Below are 17,408 nucleotides of genomic sequence, written 5' to 3'. Positions count from 1 at the left end.
AAATCAGTGATTTAAAAATAGAGTTATTATGTTATAAGTGTAAAACCAGGTTTTATTTTGCTTAGAGTGTCTAGAAGAACCCTTATACCTGTCTTTTGACCTCCATTGATAGGCAGGGAAGCTACTATGAATGCCTTAATTATTGCTTAGATTTTAACTCAGGTTGTTCTGCACATACAAAATTTTTGTTGCATCATTTCTTTGGTTTATATGTTGGTAGAGAATTTTGTTTTCTCTGAGGCACTGTACTTTCTTGCTATTCCCAAAGATCCATTTTTAAGGAATGAAAACTTTCTCTGTCATAGCATCTGGATCATTATTCCATTCCAATTATGCTGGCATTAAACTAATTGCTGATTAGCAGGTATAATAAGCAAATGCAACTGCCAGTGTAACAGAAAACAGTTGGGGGTTTGTTTGCCTGTTTTTATAGCACTGATAAAAATCCCATTTCACAATGAAAAGTTAATGAGTATGACTGTTCTTCATTATGTGGTATTACTAGGTGCTAAAAACATGGCTTCTTAGCATGTTTGAGTTTGTAATATTAGAACTTGCTGACATCTTGGTGTGAGATCAGAACCAAGATACAGCAGGCCAGGTTGGAGGTGAAAATTTATTGGAAATTCCCAGCATTTCTTATTTGCTTACACAAACTGAACACTCAGGCAGGGGCTTCCCTGCTGATTTTACCAGGAACTTGAGTTACCAGACTTAGGAAGATGAATTTAGGAAAGCTGATTACTCTCTTGAACAACAGGCTTTACTTTAGTGTAAAGTGTGAAGTGCAGATGGCCATTCGTGGTTGCTTGATTGTTCTGTGGGATTTAGTAGAAGCAGAGCCCATTTTGTGCTGTATTTATAAAGAAAGACCTCCTGAAGGCTGGAATGTGTTCCTCCAACACCCATAATAGAATGTTTATCTTTCAGTAAGATGTCACTGTATTTGCTTTCAGGAAGGAATGACCAAAGGCTTGCTTGACTTACAAAGGTAGGTGTATAATGCCATTTCCAGTAGATGGCAATAGTTATTTGAATCTGAAATTCTTTGTTAAAAGATCTCTGGGGCCAGCTGCTTACAGAGAAGCTGAGTGCAGCTGCTGTCCCCTGGAGCTTTTTATTGGAATGCCAGTGCTGCCCCAGCCGCCCCTCTGGGCTCCCAGCTGGCACCCCTGCCCCTTTCCCAGGGGACAGGGCTGGCCCCAGCAGTGCAGCCACCTCCCCTGCACTGCAGGCAAGTGCCAGGGCAGAGCAGGGACTGAGAGGTGCTCAGGGACAGAAAATACATAACTCTGCTTTTTACAGAAAACTATCTGGCGCCCACATGGCAGGAATATTGCTGCTCCTGCCCCCCATCCAGCCTGAAATTAAATTTTCTCAGTCCTCCTCCACCTCCCCAGAGCCTACTTGCTCCTTCAGTTGAAAGGATGAAGTGGGTCAAGAGCGAGGAAACTTGAGTTTTCTCAGCTTCAAAGCAGCTGAGCTGCCCTTTTCCCAGCAGCATCCTAAGCTTGCTCTTTCTGACAATTCCTAAACTTTAGTCTGGAACTGATGGTGCCCTGAGGAGCTGTTGAAAAACTTAGCAGAATGAAAATATTTGCCTCTGGGCATACTTATTGGGCAGGTATTGGTGTCTGTGGATGTTGTGTAACACATAAACAGCCAGGCTGGAGATACTTGCAGTGCAGGACACACATCTAAGAAATTCAGTGTGTCTCAAATGTATCATTTTATTAAGTGCAGGCAGATACTTGATGTAGCTAGATCTGTGTTGGGGAGAAGTGGCTAAACACCTTAAAACTCATCAAAATGCTTTTTGGGTGGGAAAAAGATGCATTTGGGGAAAACTATGCAGCCAGTCTGTATACAGTAATTGAAATGAGAGGGCACAACATTGGAGACTCCTGCCTTCCCTCCCTGGGGGAATACCCTTCTCCAGATAGTTTAAAAAAGCTGCTTACATCAGGCAATGTCCTAAACTGCTGTATGATTATTTAGGAGAGCACAGAAAGTATTAAATAATTCTCAGCCAATTTTCATGAAGATTGATACCTTAAATACTTCATGGCTTTTTGTTCCTGCAGCTGTGTTCTCAGTACACTCATAAAGTCCCTCCTAACCTATAACAGATTGTAGGACATTGGATTTTCAGCTGCCTGTGTAATGTCTTCTCAACTAAAAGAAGTCAGCTGGAAGCTGCAGGGTTTTTTTTCTCAGCCCTACCTGAGGCTCCTGTTAATTGGTACAGTCACATGTAGTGTTTACTTTTACATGTAAAGATTGAAAATGTTGCACTGGCAGCAGTGTCCTTGAGAGGACAAGTACCAAGGTGCCTGGGGAATCCTTTGGCAAAGGTGATGTGCTTTTGAAAATACAAAGTCTTTGTTTTAAACACACAAATTTAAGCTGTTCAATTATGCCAGTGTATTTTGTCAGCTGCCCTGAGACTGATTCCAGGGGCAGTTGGGAGCACAAGAAGCACCCAGGGGATGTTTGCTGGGTAGCCAAGCCCTTAGGGCTCCACAGTGGGGCAGTGCAAAGGACCAGGGCATCCATCAGTGCCAGATGAGACCTGGGTGCTTCTATTTGCAAATCCAGCGTCTCCTACACAAGTCTCATCCCACCAGCCAGCTGCAGCTAAAATAAAACAGAGACACATTACCAGTGAAACAGTGTTTAATATAGTTAAATTACTTAAATAGATTTCAATTTCCATGGGAAATCATAACTGTATCCATTTTTGCAAGATCCAGAGTAAAGAGTGTGTGAATACCCCTTGAAATGATCATGACACACTGTCAACAATCACAGCTAGAGATACTGGGGACTTGAAATTTCATTGACAACACAACTTCATAAGGTGAATCAAAAGTTAAGAAGACTGCAGACTTTTGAAAGCAGAAAGCAAACCTAAAATCAAGTGTATGGCATGAAGGAAATGAAACTCAGTGAGGGACAAAGGGGATGGAAGGTGGAGGAGGGGAGAAAGGCATAACACCATGATGCAACTTAAGTTTATTTTGCAAACCAGGAAAGATGTAAAGGAGCAAAAGTATAGTACAAGGGCAGACTTGGCAGTTTTACAGAAGTCAATATACTATACTTTTCAGAGATGTTTCCTAGTGGAAGGGAGAAGGAAAGGGGAGATGCCATTTAAGCTCATGTTTAAATGGCTTAATGCTTGGGTCATGCTTAGCAATAGAGCAAATTAATTAAGACAGGTCTATGGATTTTCACTTATTCTCATTGTCGAGTAGGAAAAAGAAATCGCCACCACCATAGTGCAATCATTATGCTGTGAGTACTACAATAATTCTGCCCTGAGAAGAGTGGAAAAGAAGTTTATTAAATGTCAAAAGATTGGAGTAATTTTTAATGCTAGCCAAATTCAATATCAAAACTTTCCCCTCATAGAATATAAAAAATATAGCTTTTTTTAAATAATTTTCTTTTTTTAATAAAATACCAAGGGATTTTTCTTTCATAGTTAGAAAAGGTACATAAATGATAACAGTGAACTATTCAGAACACCCCCCCTTACTAGTGATAAAGATGCCCAACACAGTATCAATGGCACTATTTTAAGGTCGACCACCTCATATAGACACTTGCAATCATAATCTATTTTGAAGATGACCTAATTCCTGAAAATTGAAAATCTGTGAATCAGTTTAAATAAGTGCTTACTACAGGAAAGTAAACTCAATGCTGCAGCACATAGTTCCTTGTAATGTCACATGGCAGTTACAATGTCACACAACTCTCAGATCAGCAGGATTCTATTAAGACCATCTATAAAAAACAATCTTTTAAAAATGAAAGTTCAAATGAGCTTTTTTTCCTTTTCTCATAAGAGCTCCTGCTAAGGGTTAGAAGATTTGGTTAGAGCTCTTTCTGACACGTTTGATACCGTCTCAGTAGCTAAAACTCAAAGGTCCTGTTTCCATTGGGAAGCCGCCACCCTCCGCTGGAACGCTGCACGGAACAATTCTGTGACTACTGCGGGTTTTTCCTCTTCTTTGGGGTTGTAGATTTTTCTGGATTTTCATTTTAAAATGCATCTGATTCAGCCTGGAAACTCACCTGTTTGTTGTTGGTTGATTGTATAGTGATAATCTGAAAACTGCCAAGTCTGTGTTCAGAGTATTACACAGAAAAAAATTACACAAAAGTCTACAGGTTATGTACACCTCCCCCCACACCTTGGTGTGGACAGCCTGCCTTCTAATTTATATATAATTTACAAAATATAGAATTTGGTATATCTGTTAGATCTCCATGTTTTCAATATTACAAAATAAAAAATACAAAAAAACCCACAACAAATTTCAGGGGAGTTCCCCCCACAAAGTGTCTCTTGTTTACATCTAGTCTTTCCCATGTAAACTGATAGATACCAAAGAAGAGCACAGACGACTTTTTAATAAATATGGTTGTATAGCCATCTTCCTTTATCCTGATCTTCCCCTCCATCAGGTGTGCCAGCCCCACTCAGAAGAGCAGTCATTTAGCCATGGAGAAGAAGGAAAAAGAGGGGGCAAGGCTATAATGTCTTTTCACACTAAAGCATTACCAATGCCCTTCTAAAAGGCCTTTTGTGTGCTGCAACAGTGGGTGTCAGTTTTGAAAGCCCATTCAAAACAGCTAATAAAAGCACAGTGGTACACTTCAAATAGCTGGCAGTATGGGATGGAAACATTATGGGAGTGCAAATCCATTCCAAAATAATGCTTTGTAGTGAATCATACATTCCTTCAACCAAGTAAATGTTGTGTTGCGTCAATAAATACTTAAATAGCTTCTTATGCCATCCTGTGGTAGCAGCCTTTTTAAAAATGCCGAATTCATGTCTTATCTGTGAACTTCGTAGTGCACATCTTTGGTCAGCTTAGCACTCAGCCAGGAACAACTCCAAGGTGGTTTCTTTCTCTTGCTTTTCTTGATGGGTGGCCAAAGAATTTGCTGATACCAGCTCTAAAGTCATGGGTGAAATTTCAACTGCGCTGCATGTTCAGCTACCGAAAAATTATTCTTCTCCTATTCACAATCCTGGGTAATGCAAAATCCATCTTTGTGTGGCGCTGCAGTCGGTGCTAACTAATTGGAGGCCCTTCATTTAGAAAGTAGGTGGTCATTTCTCCTTTGCCTTTGACCTTTATGACCCCTCGATACTCCAGCTGGTAGTTGTTGGCTGCTAAAACCTGGTACATGTCCGTGGTTACCTGCAGAATAAACAAGAGTAAACAGGTGCTTGCCTTGTCTTCCACACAGTCTTTCCATCTGCTTTTGGAGTAGTCCATGGACAAAATAAAGTAGGAGTTTTCTTTCTAAGTCAATCAATGTTTGCACATTCAATCACTGACTGAAAGTTTGGCACAAGTTGCTGAACAAACACAACCATTAGGACCGGAGAAAATACAGATGTCACACACACTTCACAACTGGGGGAAAACTGCATTTTTCAAGGAGGTCACTGGATAAAGTGTAACAAATTAGTCACTTTTTTAAAACACAACAGTCAGTTCAGTCTACTCAGATGCATTCATTGTATCACTGGATTAACAGTAGGAAAACAGTCAAACTTACTAAAATAGCCTCAGAAATTACCTAGAAATTACACAGTGGATGTACAGCTTAGGAGTCAGGGTTTTTTATGAAGGAGAAGGTAGTAGGCAATGGGAGAGAACTGATTGAATGGAATACTCTAGCCAGCATCCAAACTGTCTCTGCAGATGCCAGTCAAAAATAATCACTTGTGCTGCAGAACAACAGAAGTTTTAAAGACCAGATTTCCTGAGGTATTTATTTATTACAATGTAATTTCTCACCCTTTTCCAGGTGGCTTTACAGACCATCTCAAGAGTGATGTATAAATATCAATACAGTAAACTGACAGGCAAGGAAACAGCGTGGCTGCCTCTCTTGGCCTTTACATCAGCTACTCTATTTTTATAACTCTTCAGTGTTTTCCCAAGGAATGGTATTCTGTTACTGTGGACATTGGCTCAGCAAAAGCAGGACACTGGAAATGAATCACTCACTGGAAAGGTCACATCTGAAGGCCAAGATGTGTGATTATCAGACAGGTCCCATTAACCCCTTAAACAATCCCCTTTCTCTGTTGTCTGTCCCCATCCTGCTGATGCCTGGACCCTTGCTGGCCTCATGCCACACATGGCACAGCAAGCAGCAAAGTGAATTACAGAAATACATGGCTGAATCAGGCCCTTGGAAAATGAAACAAACCTCACACAGCTGAGCAGCACATGTGAGCAGGGATCAGGCAGGACTGTGCTCATGCCAGTGAGGCACACGGGGAAGGAAGCTCAGCTCAGCACTTCCACCCAGAACTAAAGTGCAGGTTTCTAAACAAAGGTTGCAATGTTGGTCATGATTAAAAGACAAAACTTGCTGGTACCACCAGCATTCCCTAAGTGGCTTTTCCTTCAGTTCTGTGTAGGTAAATGTATGGAATAAATGAATAAAATGAACCCAAAATTTCAATTCTAACTACGTTTCAAAATGTGTAAGTGACACAGGGCTGGCAGTGTAAGTTTTCCAGGGATTGCCTTACCTGAATCCTGTCAGGCACTCCTGTGCTGTCCATTCTGCTGGCTACATTCACTGTGTTGCCCCAGATGTCGTACTGGGGTTTGCGGGCTCCTATCACCCCAGCTACGACAGGACCAATATTGAGGCCTGGAAGGAGAGGAGAAACGTGCTCACATCCATTTGCTTGAGGCAGGTTATTTTTCAGTAAAAACCCATTCTGAGGCTCACTGGTTCTAGCTGTGCTAACCCCAACATGTAAAGGCATGGCCAAGCTATGGGAGAGAAATGTTAAAATAAAATTTGGCTTCTTTGATCCATTATGCCCAACTGACTTGCAGCTCGGGCTGGGTCTGCTCAATCCAGAGCTATTGCCAGTGCCAGATAATGGCATAAAGTTTCTTTGCCACCTGGCTAACAAGCAAACTGCTCACTTGAAGCCAGCACATACCTGCTGCTATGCTGAGGGTCAGCAAGCCAGCAGCCCAGAGCTTTCCAGAACAAACACCACACCTGACATACTCCAATTTCTTCCTTCTTTTCTGTTGCTTTTTATTCCCTGACTTGAAAAACAATTTAATGTCCAAGCATAGGGGCAAAACGAGCCCAAGGTCAACCACCATGTAAGATCATGCTGTGGAGGAGCTACACTGCTTCTAATTCCCTAGGGAGCTTCAGTGATGCTGCTATAACCTAAGAAACTACTGTGATGTTTCATAGAGGCCAAAGTGGTCACCAGCCACCAGACAATCGACATCGCTGTACGGCTAATGTAACATCTGCGGTTTTTACTGTCCATAAAATCCCCACCTCAGAATGACCAGTACCTACATGGAATCCTGTGAGCATAAGGACATTACCTATCTTCATCTGGAAGTTGTTGAATGAATGCTCATTAATGTATTTCATTTGGTCCATTAGCCTCATGGCAAAATCCGCCAGAGCTTTGATGTGTGTCTTCCCTTCCTTGTCGTAGGTGGAGTCGTTGAGGCCTGAGGCAGCCATGTAGGTGCTGCCAATGGTCTTGATCTTCTCCAGCTGCCGGAATTGGTCTTCACTTATTATCTGTCACAAGAGCAAAAGAAGCAAATAAACCTTGACAAGCACACAGATGCTGGTAATGTCCATGCCACATGTCCTTCCTTGCTGCAAGCTTTACAAAGTAGTGGGCAGAGCCAGGAAGACAGAGGAAGAAAGGGAATTAGATATTCAAAGGAGTGACAAGGAAATAGAAGGGATTTCTGTGCAGGGGGGCGGAGGGGGGGTGGGAAAAAAAATAAAACTGAAGACTCCTAGAGTAAGGAGAAATTAACCATGGATTCAATAAACCACCCTCCTTCAGGAGCTCGGCAAAACCCAACTAAACTCATGCATTCAGCTCACTTAGTTCACCCAGATTTTCTGTGGCTTACTTCATCGAAATCAGCAATGATCTCATTGAGCAGCCTCAGACACTCCACCCCTTCATTGTTGGCTTCCAGCTCCACGTAGAACTCCGAGAAGTTGCTTATGGAGGCGAACATGACAGCCACGCACTCGCAGGACTGGTAGTACAGTTCATCGTTGCGCCGCTCCTGCGCCAAGAAATGGGCAGCCACGTCCTTGGGCAGAATGTTGTGGAGGAGGCGTCGGTTGTAGGCCTGCAGCTCCTCCATCTCCTCCTTCTCCTCGGTGGCCTAGTGTAGGGGGAGACACAGTGATGCACTTACTCTTTTGGTAGCTGCTCTGGGGAGGGGAAAAAAAGCTGAAAATTAACTTGCAGTGAGGGCAGAAATAGAATGGGGGAAACCACAAAGGAGAGCAGAGCCAGAGAGATGCAGAAACTTGTGTTTTGCAGTGGAAAATGTTCCATCTCTTCATGCACACATATATGGAAAAGCAGGCAGAGAATAATGCCAGAATCCAGCATTGTATTTCTGAGCCCTGAACTGGTTAACCACTCAGCTCACTCCTTCCATTGTTTTACCATTTATAAATGAGGATTACAATGTTTATCTGCTTCCCAAGGAGCTTTAATTAATTGCTGCTTCCTCAGTGCCTTGTACTCAAACCACAAAGACCTATAATTAGAATGATGTCCTGCCACCCAGAAGGTAGAAAATCTAAATAAAACCTGCAGTCCTGCGGCCCCCAGCCATGAGTGCTGGCCAGAGCCCAGGCCTGTCCTGCTTGCTTGGGAATCATACAGGGCCCCAACATCACTCATGGGCACAAGTAGTGAAAACATTAACAGTGAACCCAGGGACAGGAGCACAGTGTGGCATTATCCACAGTGTGTTGGTTACCCAGTACTGCTGCCTGGGGGCTAATGAAGGCTGGACATTGAGCCAGTTCCCACTGCTTAACAGGAAACTGAATGAAAATGCAAATGTGAATCTTTCACACCCTTGAACACAGCAAACTAAAGCTTACTGAACTCTGGGAAACAATTCAGCCGTGAATATGAGCTTCCTATATTTATAAATTGTGTTACATTACATGTTCCTGCACTAGTAACAGCTCAGTTTTCCAGATTTATTAATCTCAACCTTTGGACCTGTAACCCTTTACCATGGGGACCATCCAAGGTGCATTTACAAGGAGAAAAAGGGCTGAATAACTGGGATGAGATGCACAGAGTATGCAAAGTACCAAAGAAGAGCAGAGCATTATTAGTATGCCCAATTATAAGCCAGATTCGGATTAAATTCAAAGACACTTTATCACACTTCTCAACTTGACAGTGAAGAGCTCAATTATTTTAAATTAATGCCAAAGACCACATGTGATCCTCCCACAGCCAACACCCACTAACCTGAAGTTTCCAGAGGAAATCAAGCCTTGCAGTGGATTCCACTTGCTGGGCATGCAAGTACAGTGCCAGGACAAAGACAGTGATGATGACAGGGGTCACAATCTTCAGCGCGACTCGCGTTGTCACCGGGGGGCTGCAGCCAAGGAAAGAGCACAACTTCCCTGTTTCTGGAAGAACACGGCCTCGCCACACCCCACACTTCCCATTTCAAGGCTAACCAGCCTCTCTGGCTTTTTTTTTTTTCTTTCCCCTCAAAGCCTGTGTTGGTAAAGGGACAAACGTCTACAAAAAGCTGGAGACTGGCTCATGGGTGCCAGTTTCTAAAGGAGGACTTGGAAAAGTGATCCTTGGGAAGGGTTGTCATTGATATAAAGGGCACTCTTCAGAGAATGGCCATACATGCTAAGAGTAGCAGCACTGAAATGCTGACAGCTCCTCAGACTGTGCTCATCCTGTGTTCTGCACTAGCTTCCCCAGGCTCCTGTCTGGAACTGCTCTAGCTTATGGCTTCTCTAATTAGTCAGTCTTAATGGGCTTTGTCCTGTAAGTGCTCTGTAAGCTGAAAATAGCACTAAGGTACATTCACACCTTTTCTGAGGTGTGAAGCAGGCAAATAAAAACTATTAAATATGAATTACGGACTTATACAGTATGAAAATATTTTGATAAAACCTTTAAATTGTATTACAAATAAGCCCTGAGCTGACATAAGTCCCACAGGAAAGAGGATGCTCTGAGAGTACCTTTACATACAAAAGGGCAACATTCAGTGCACTCAGGGCATCTGCACTGTGCTGTACCAGCTCACAGCAATACACAAACACCAGACACTGCTGGTGAGTCAATGTGCTGCTATTGCACCTTGTGAACAGAAAATACCTGCCAACAAAAACCTATAAAATATTTCATGCTGAAGTGACTCACCATGAGGATGTATCATTTGCAGACACGCTGAAAATAAAAAGCACAAACACAAGGTCAGTGGAGTGTTTGGCTCCCTGCAGCTCTTGCCTGTCTGCACATCACTGCACAGCAGCTCTGCAGTGTGGCACCTCTGACACTGTGTGGGGCTACAGCTCTTTTGAAGCAGAAAACTACTAAAAGATGGGAGGGGGAGGAGAAAACAGGCTTCTGAGCTACACTCAAAACTCCAGAGTGATAGTGTGACATGGTTAATGTGGGTAAAATATCAAAGAAGCATTAAGAGTAAGAGAATAATTTGGGATTTTAATGTCAGTGTGGGATGCTTGGCAAATGCCTGTGCATCGATCACTACTTCATTAGGTCAGACTACAAAATTTGACCTAAGGAAGAAAGCTTTGGGCTTTTGTATCTTGTAAGGAATAGCTCTTTTCTTCTCCTTTTACTGTGGCATGGAGATATGTTTAATTCCTTTAACTCAATCCTGCTCCCTTCTTCTGCTCATTCCTCACTGCCAGCTTGTGCCCAGCTCTGGGTACCACACACAAGGGAACCGAAGAAAACCCTTTAGCAAATTCCTATTACTAGTGACAGTTCTGCAAAGTACCCACGTGTATCAGAGCTGCTGGGGGAGATGGAAGGTGTGCTTTTTGACACTGAAAGCACAGAACAGAGCTGTCTGAGCTCCTGATTGATTGCTTAATGCTGCTGGCTTTGTTCTCAGCTGTGGGTGGAGTATTAGGTGGCTGAGAACCATGCACAAGCATCTTTTAGAACACTATTTAAATGGAAGGAAAGCGATCAGTGCTTAAATTACTGTAGTGTCATTGATGCCATTAGAACTTTGCAGGATACAAATGTGATATTAGCCTGAGAATGTGACAGCTCTCTAGAGAGCTTCAGGCCACAGTTTTATGGGGTTGGAGGGAACCTTGCTACACAATCAGACATATAAATAATCAAAATCAAAATAGGCAAGGGTACCTAACTGAGCATAACATCAAAAAATAAAACCATAGCGACGTTCTAACCTTGTTCGTTCCAAGATATTTTCTGCAGTTCTGAGCATGGAATTTCTTCAGAGATGGATTTTGCAACCCACTGTTCTCTTGCACACAATCTATTGCATGGGTCTTGGCTAGCTCCAGCACTGAACATGTGTGCTTGGACACAGACATGGTTTGGAAAGCCTGGGGACTCCCACATGAAAGGCTGGATCTAGGTGGAACACTTCCTACATGGAGTATGATTCCCCTGATTCCCTAAATCACCACCTGGCCAAGGATGACTGACTGCCCTCCCTAATCACTCTCTCTTATGATGGGAGCATGGTGGACCTGACCCTTAGTACTGAGGCTGCAGCTCACTGTGGGTTATTCTTCTCTAAATGAAGTGCAGAAAACCCAATATTTACAATAACTCTCTGGGTAAGTGAAGATGCCCAGTGCAAGCAGTACGGGTGTTGCATTGGTGGGTTGTTCCCCCATGGAACAGACATTTCCAGTAGCAGATGGTTCTTTAATCACTGGAAGGGAACACAGAGAGAAGCTTGCTAGCTACACTCCTGCTCAAGTGAAGTGCACATTTTTAGCAGGAAAGGCAGTTCATTTTAGAGACAGCTCCCATAGGACCAGAGCATCTTACTTTTCCCAGCCACAGTTGCAAGGACAGACAGCTGGAACAGAAATGATGGCTTTGATGAACAAATCACAGGCAAAGCTCTCTGGGCTTCCCTGTGCAGGAACTCAGTTTAGAAGATCACATTGGCCCATCACATCTTTAAACCAATGCATTAGTTTTATCTTCTGCAGAGGAAAAAGGTAACACGGTAGCCCTGTGCATGCAGTCACACTCTGTGTGTCACATGCTGGTGTGGCTGCAGCCAAGGCTAGCAATTCCCAACGTGCTGTAATCAGCCTTTCAGCTGCCTGCATGCTGGGCTGGTTTGTACACAGAAGTGTGAAGTGACATCTGCATCACTTCTAATTAGTCAGAGTACCATGGTGGTTGCAGAGCAGACACTAATTATGTAGCTACAATGGGCATCCAATTAAAGTAGTATAAGGTCATGGTGGCTTTTCTGGTTTTTTAGTATCAGCTGGACAATAAGGTCCATCTCTGAACTCTGTGCTACGTGCTGAGCTCCCATCTCACACAAATGGCCTTCCAGACACTGGGGCAATAAATAGCCATCCATGGAGAAATTTGGACAAAACAAACTGTCCTGTATTCCACTGGAATAGAGTTAAATTTCCTCCTAGCTGGTGTAGTGGTGTGTTTTGATTAAGTATGAGAATGATGTTGATAACATGCTGATGTATTAGTTGTTGCTAAGAAGGGTTTTTACTAAGTCAAGGACTTCTCATCTCCTCAACAGCCCCAGTGAGCAGGCTGGAGGGACACAAGATGCTGGGAGGACACATCCAGGACAGCTGACCCCACCTGGCCAAAGGAATATTCCACACCACATGGCATCATGCTCAGTATGGGAACTGGGGGGAAATCTGGCCTGGGGCTGCTGCTCAGGAACTGGCTGGGCATTGGTTGGCAAGTGGTGAGCAACTGTATTGTGCATCACTTGTTTTGTCTATTCTAGTTAAATTATTATTATTGTAACTATTATTAGTTTCTCTCTTTTCTGTCCCTTTAAACTGACTTTATCTCAACCCATGAGTTTTCTCACTTCCCCTTCCAGCTCTCTCCCCCATCCCAGCACAGGGCAGTGAATGAGTGGCTGTGTGGGGCTGAGCTGCAGCTGGGGCTGAACCACCACACAAATCCCATTTAGTGAGAGATAATACAGCATCACAGAAAGCTATTTCTGGGAAAACATGCTAACCTTCTCCACTTTATTACTGACTTTATTACTGACATTCTGATTGTGAAGTGATGTAAATTACACTTCCAAGTGCTGTAATTTCGCTTAGTGCTTGAATTACAAGAATGAAATTGTATTTGAGATATAAAATGCTTCTATTTCACTAATTGTGTTATAAAATGCTAAATAACTTCTGCTGATGGAACAACTAATATCTGAAAAAAAGGAAGAAAACCTCATTCTCCCTATACCTCCCCACAGAAAGCTCCACGGGGTTTCCTACCTAATTTCACTCAATTGAGTTAACAAAATAATTTAAGTGATTACTACCAATGGTAGCAAAAGCTACACTTCCATTAACTGGCAATGCCAGCAAAAGCTGTGTATCCATTAATTATTACTGGGCACATGGGAATGCTGAAATCCTGGAATAGTTATGTGAAGGAGAGGAGTAACCAGATGCAGCAGGCTTGAAGGGCTGATGGTTAATGGCCATCCTGAAATCTGGGCAACTACAGAAGGTGTTTCATAACACACTGGGAAGGGCCACGGGAATCTTCTCAAACACCCTCCTGTCCAAGGCAGGGACAACCACAGCTATCAGCCTTGACAAATAGTCCACCTAAACTGGCATAATTGATTCACTCACATTTAAGTACAATTGTTGCCTACAAGGGGGAATCATCAAAACAAAGAGTTAACACAATAGAGAAATTCCCAATGAGAAACAAAACTCCTGGAGGAGGACAGGCTTGTGGATGTGCCAAACTTCCCTCTCTGGTGTGGGGACCTGCAGGAGATGGGGAACCATGACAAGCCACCTGTCCATTCCCACTGAGCCCAGACCCTTGTACTGGGAATTCTGCTGAGCCCAGCTGTGATGCTGGCTTTTCAGACAAGGATATATGTCCTGGAAGCAACGGGAATCAACTAGCCAAACATCAAGCACCACCATTCCACCACCCCAAGCTGGGTTTGATATATTGTGGTGGCTCACATCACATCCCTGAGTGAGCTCAAGTTTGTTGGGGGATTTTTTTTTTCTTATTTGAAAAATGACATTTCTATATTGGGAATGTAATTAATACCAGAATTAAGAATGACTAACTACACTCCCCATTTCTGGAAAAAAGGAAATACAGATCCACTCTGATTCCAGTTATATTCTGTTATTAATAGATAGTTCATTAGTCAAGTCTCACATTAAAAGGATGTTAAAGAGAATTGTATTCTCCTACTCTTCAGAAGCAGAGCACAGCATGCAGCATGCATTTCCCTGGCTTGCACCACGCACTTCCCTGGCTTGCACCACAGCCTTGGCACTCCCATCCACCTAATGCCACACTGGAATCACTGTGTGAAAGAAATCAGATGAAGATTTCAGAAGTGAAAGGCACTTACTAGGTGTTGGCAGTAACCAGGAGATCTGCGTTGTCAAAAAGGTTGACTCCTGGCACTTCCACAATGAGAACATATATAAATTCAATTATTAACATAAGGATCAATTTTCCAATACAGCTGATCTGAAGGAACACAGAGCAGGCCAGGAGACTCAATAAGACACTGTAGGTAAAATACTGTATAAAGATAAAAATAGGAAAAAAAACAGAAGAGAGATGAATGTCAGCTGGATAAATCAAAACTGAAAACAAAGGAAATTAACACAGGGATAGAAAGGGATTGGTAGTTGTGTAGTTGAGCTGACCAAACATATAAACCTGGTGCTACCTGTGGAATTCTCCCACTTTACAGAAGTTTGAACTGAATGGATGAAGAGGTGAACTGTAGCCTTTTTCTCCAAGCATTATATGTTTTACTCTCAAGAGGCACAGGCCTCACAGCTGGACACCCAAGGTTGTGAAGCAGCTTTTCCCTGGACACAGTTATTACCAGTTCTGCTGGATTAAGTCGTGCTTAAAGGTCAAATTCTAGGCTCAAATTTGCATATCTGTACAACACATTGCCAAGGGTATTGGCAATTCACACTCCTGGACAGATGCCCACCTGAGAACAATGGGGAAGCACTGTCCCCTCTAATGTCACACACAGGCTCCATCAGCAAGGTACAGGCTGCACAAACGTCCCCATGCCCACCCCATGATAATTTGTCCAGGCAGCAGCTGCAGAGCTGCACGTGTGGCTGTGCAGCACCTCTGGCACACCTGGGTGGTGCAGCAGCAGCAGCTCCTGCCAGGCTGGGAGCTGAGCGTTCAGCATGCCAGGGCTTCCCAGTGTGACTGCAGACTGTGGGTGACATTTATGGCTCCTGGGAAAGACAGCAGGCATGCAAAATGAAGAGAGGCATGTTATCCAGCTCACCACCTTCCTGCTATCAAATCTGTGAAGATTTAAGCTTCCAGTCTGTCTGGACAGGCCTATTTCTGGCAAAAAACCCATATCATGTGCCTGAGGCAATCCATCCTTTCAGTTGAAAGCAAGCCCTAGTTGAAGTAGAAATATGCTTATGTTCTGAGTTCATTTATTAATAGTCTGATATATATTAAATTAGAGAAAATAACTTGTACAGCTTGTACTTGACTCCTCAGTCTTGACTGAGGGGTAGCATTCCATTGTCTCCTGTGTGGGCACTGGGAACAACAGCAGCAACACGTGTAGCAGATCCAACATGTCCCTTGCAGAGTGCAGGTGAGGGACTCCTTGCTTCTTAGCCCACTGGACAGAAGAACCTGGCTAAAGGCTGCCAGAACAACTTCAGTATGCAAAATGGTTATTCCTCATTGCTTAAAATTCCTCTCTGTCCTGGGCCAGCAGGGCCACCATAGAAATTCATGGCGGGCACAGACTGTTCCTAGATCTCTGCTGTGCCAGATTCTGCTCCTGGGTCTTTCTGCAGAAAGCCTCTGCACACTAAAGCCTCTGCAAGGTTAAAAATTGCAGTAATGGTGGTCTCAGAAACCTCACTGAATCACTTAGGGACCATATTCCTGTTAAATTGAAAGGAAATGTGTTCAGTAGGATACCAGGACCTTCAGTAGCACCTTGGACATCTGGATGGTAACAGATCCACCATAAATCTGTCAGGTCCCCATAAACCCAGATGACCTTGACATAAATTCTACCTCCATCCTAGACAGAGTTGTTTTTCCTTTTCAGTTTCCAGTAAACAACACATGTAACAGCCATGACCTAAAAACTTGGAGAAAGGTCTTGAAAAAAATAGAATTTTTTTTTTTGATGAAGTATTCTACCAATGTGAAAAACATATTTAGGCTGGTTTGGGTTGTGAGTTTGGATGGGTTTTTTTCCCATTAGAAGCATTTTAGTTTTTTCTAAACAAGATGTCCTGAAGACACAGGAATTGTATTGCAAATTGAAGCAGATCACTGTCTGGGCTGCTGACCTGTTTGAGGCCAGACCTACCATACCTTGGGAAAGAATAAATAAGCCAAGATTTTCATCAGGATATAAAACAATGGAAGGAAACATCAAATCTATAACTAGACACTGATTCTCAGAGAACTGATTTTTAGGTAAAACTGAGCACCCACAAACTCCTTTGAAATTACTTGCAGTTCTGCATGCCATTAAGGACCTCATGGAGAGGGACATTTCCCTTGCTATGGGCAGGATCCAATTATTTTAAAAGCCAACTAATTATTCAGCCCTGAAGGAACTTAAACATTAATGTGGATTCATGACAATAACTTCAGACACTTAAGTCTGCATGTAGTAGCTTGTGTCAATCCTGGTAATGTCAGTCAAGAACAACCTTGCTTTCCTCAGAATCACTGAGACTTATAACACAGGTCTGAGCCTTTTTGCAGACCGACCTCTGAAACCCATTTTTTCCAAGCAATACCTCTGGAAAGTTGCAGCTGGGCAAAGGACTGTCACAGAACCCCTGCAAGGTGCCCAGGCTGTAGTTGGAAGTCAGGTTGCTGATAAGGCATATGTCCACCCGGTCAGGAGTGATGTTGTATTCAGCAGCCATGCAGCTGGCAAGATCCACAGTGCTGCACATGAACTGGAAAACAAAGATGGTATTAGCACCACAGCATAGATAAAGAGAAGAAAACAGGATAGTTTATATCAATTTGAAAGCCCCTTGGAAATGGCTGTAGCAATGTGCAAAACATGCAACATGAAATCATCAGCTTATGTTTTATTGCACGTGCAGTAGCAATGCTTTTTCTCCCCTAAAATATTAATTAACAAAATCCATACCCCAGAGAGCAGCTCATCTCTCTCTAAGCCCAAACTCAGCAGTGGTGTTTAAATCACAGCCAGACCATCTCAGCCCCAAAAGTGCAGCTCAAAGCAGAGTCATCACCATGCCCATGAGCTGATCTCTGCACTTGGAGCAGG

At 43.1% G+C, this 17,408-nt stretch overlaps 1 protein-coding gene across 1 annotated transcript in view; it reads right to left on the bottom strand.

Moving 5' to 3' along the window:
- Positions 1 to 2,658: 2,658 nt before the first annotated feature.
- Positions 2,659 to 17,408, bottom strand: part of ADCY5 (adenylate cyclase 5) — a 204,633-nt gene continuing 189,883 nt past the window's right edge. The window contains exons 14-21 of the mRNA XM_021526071.3: positions 16,903 to 17,067; positions 14,484 to 14,659; positions 10,268 to 10,294; positions 9,344 to 9,476; positions 7,962 to 8,225; positions 7,410 to 7,614; positions 6,575 to 6,699; positions 2,659 to 5,222 (exon numbers count right to left, since the gene is read on the bottom strand). Of these exons, the coding sequence (XP_021381746.1) occupies positions 5,094 to 5,222; positions 6,575 to 6,699; positions 7,410 to 7,614; positions 7,962 to 8,225; positions 9,344 to 9,476; positions 10,268 to 10,294; positions 14,484 to 14,659; positions 16,903 to 17,067 (1,224 nt within the window). The 3' untranslated portion in view covers positions 2,659 to 5,093. The remainder of the gene's footprint in view (positions 5,223 to 6,574; positions 6,700 to 7,409; positions 7,615 to 7,961; positions 8,226 to 9,343; positions 9,477 to 10,267; positions 10,295 to 14,483; positions 14,660 to 16,902; positions 17,068 to 17,408) is intronic.

Source organism: Lonchura striata, chromosome 8, assembly GCF_046129695.1.
Source record: "Lonchura striata isolate bLonStr1 chromosome 8, bLonStr1.mat, whole genome shotgun sequence".
Classification (NCBI taxonomy): Eukaryota; Metazoa; Chordata; class Aves; order Passeriformes; family Estrildidae; genus Lonchura; species Lonchura striata.
The sequence above is the reverse complement of the archived record's forward strand: the minus strand, read 5'-3'. Positions and strand labels throughout refer to the sequence as shown.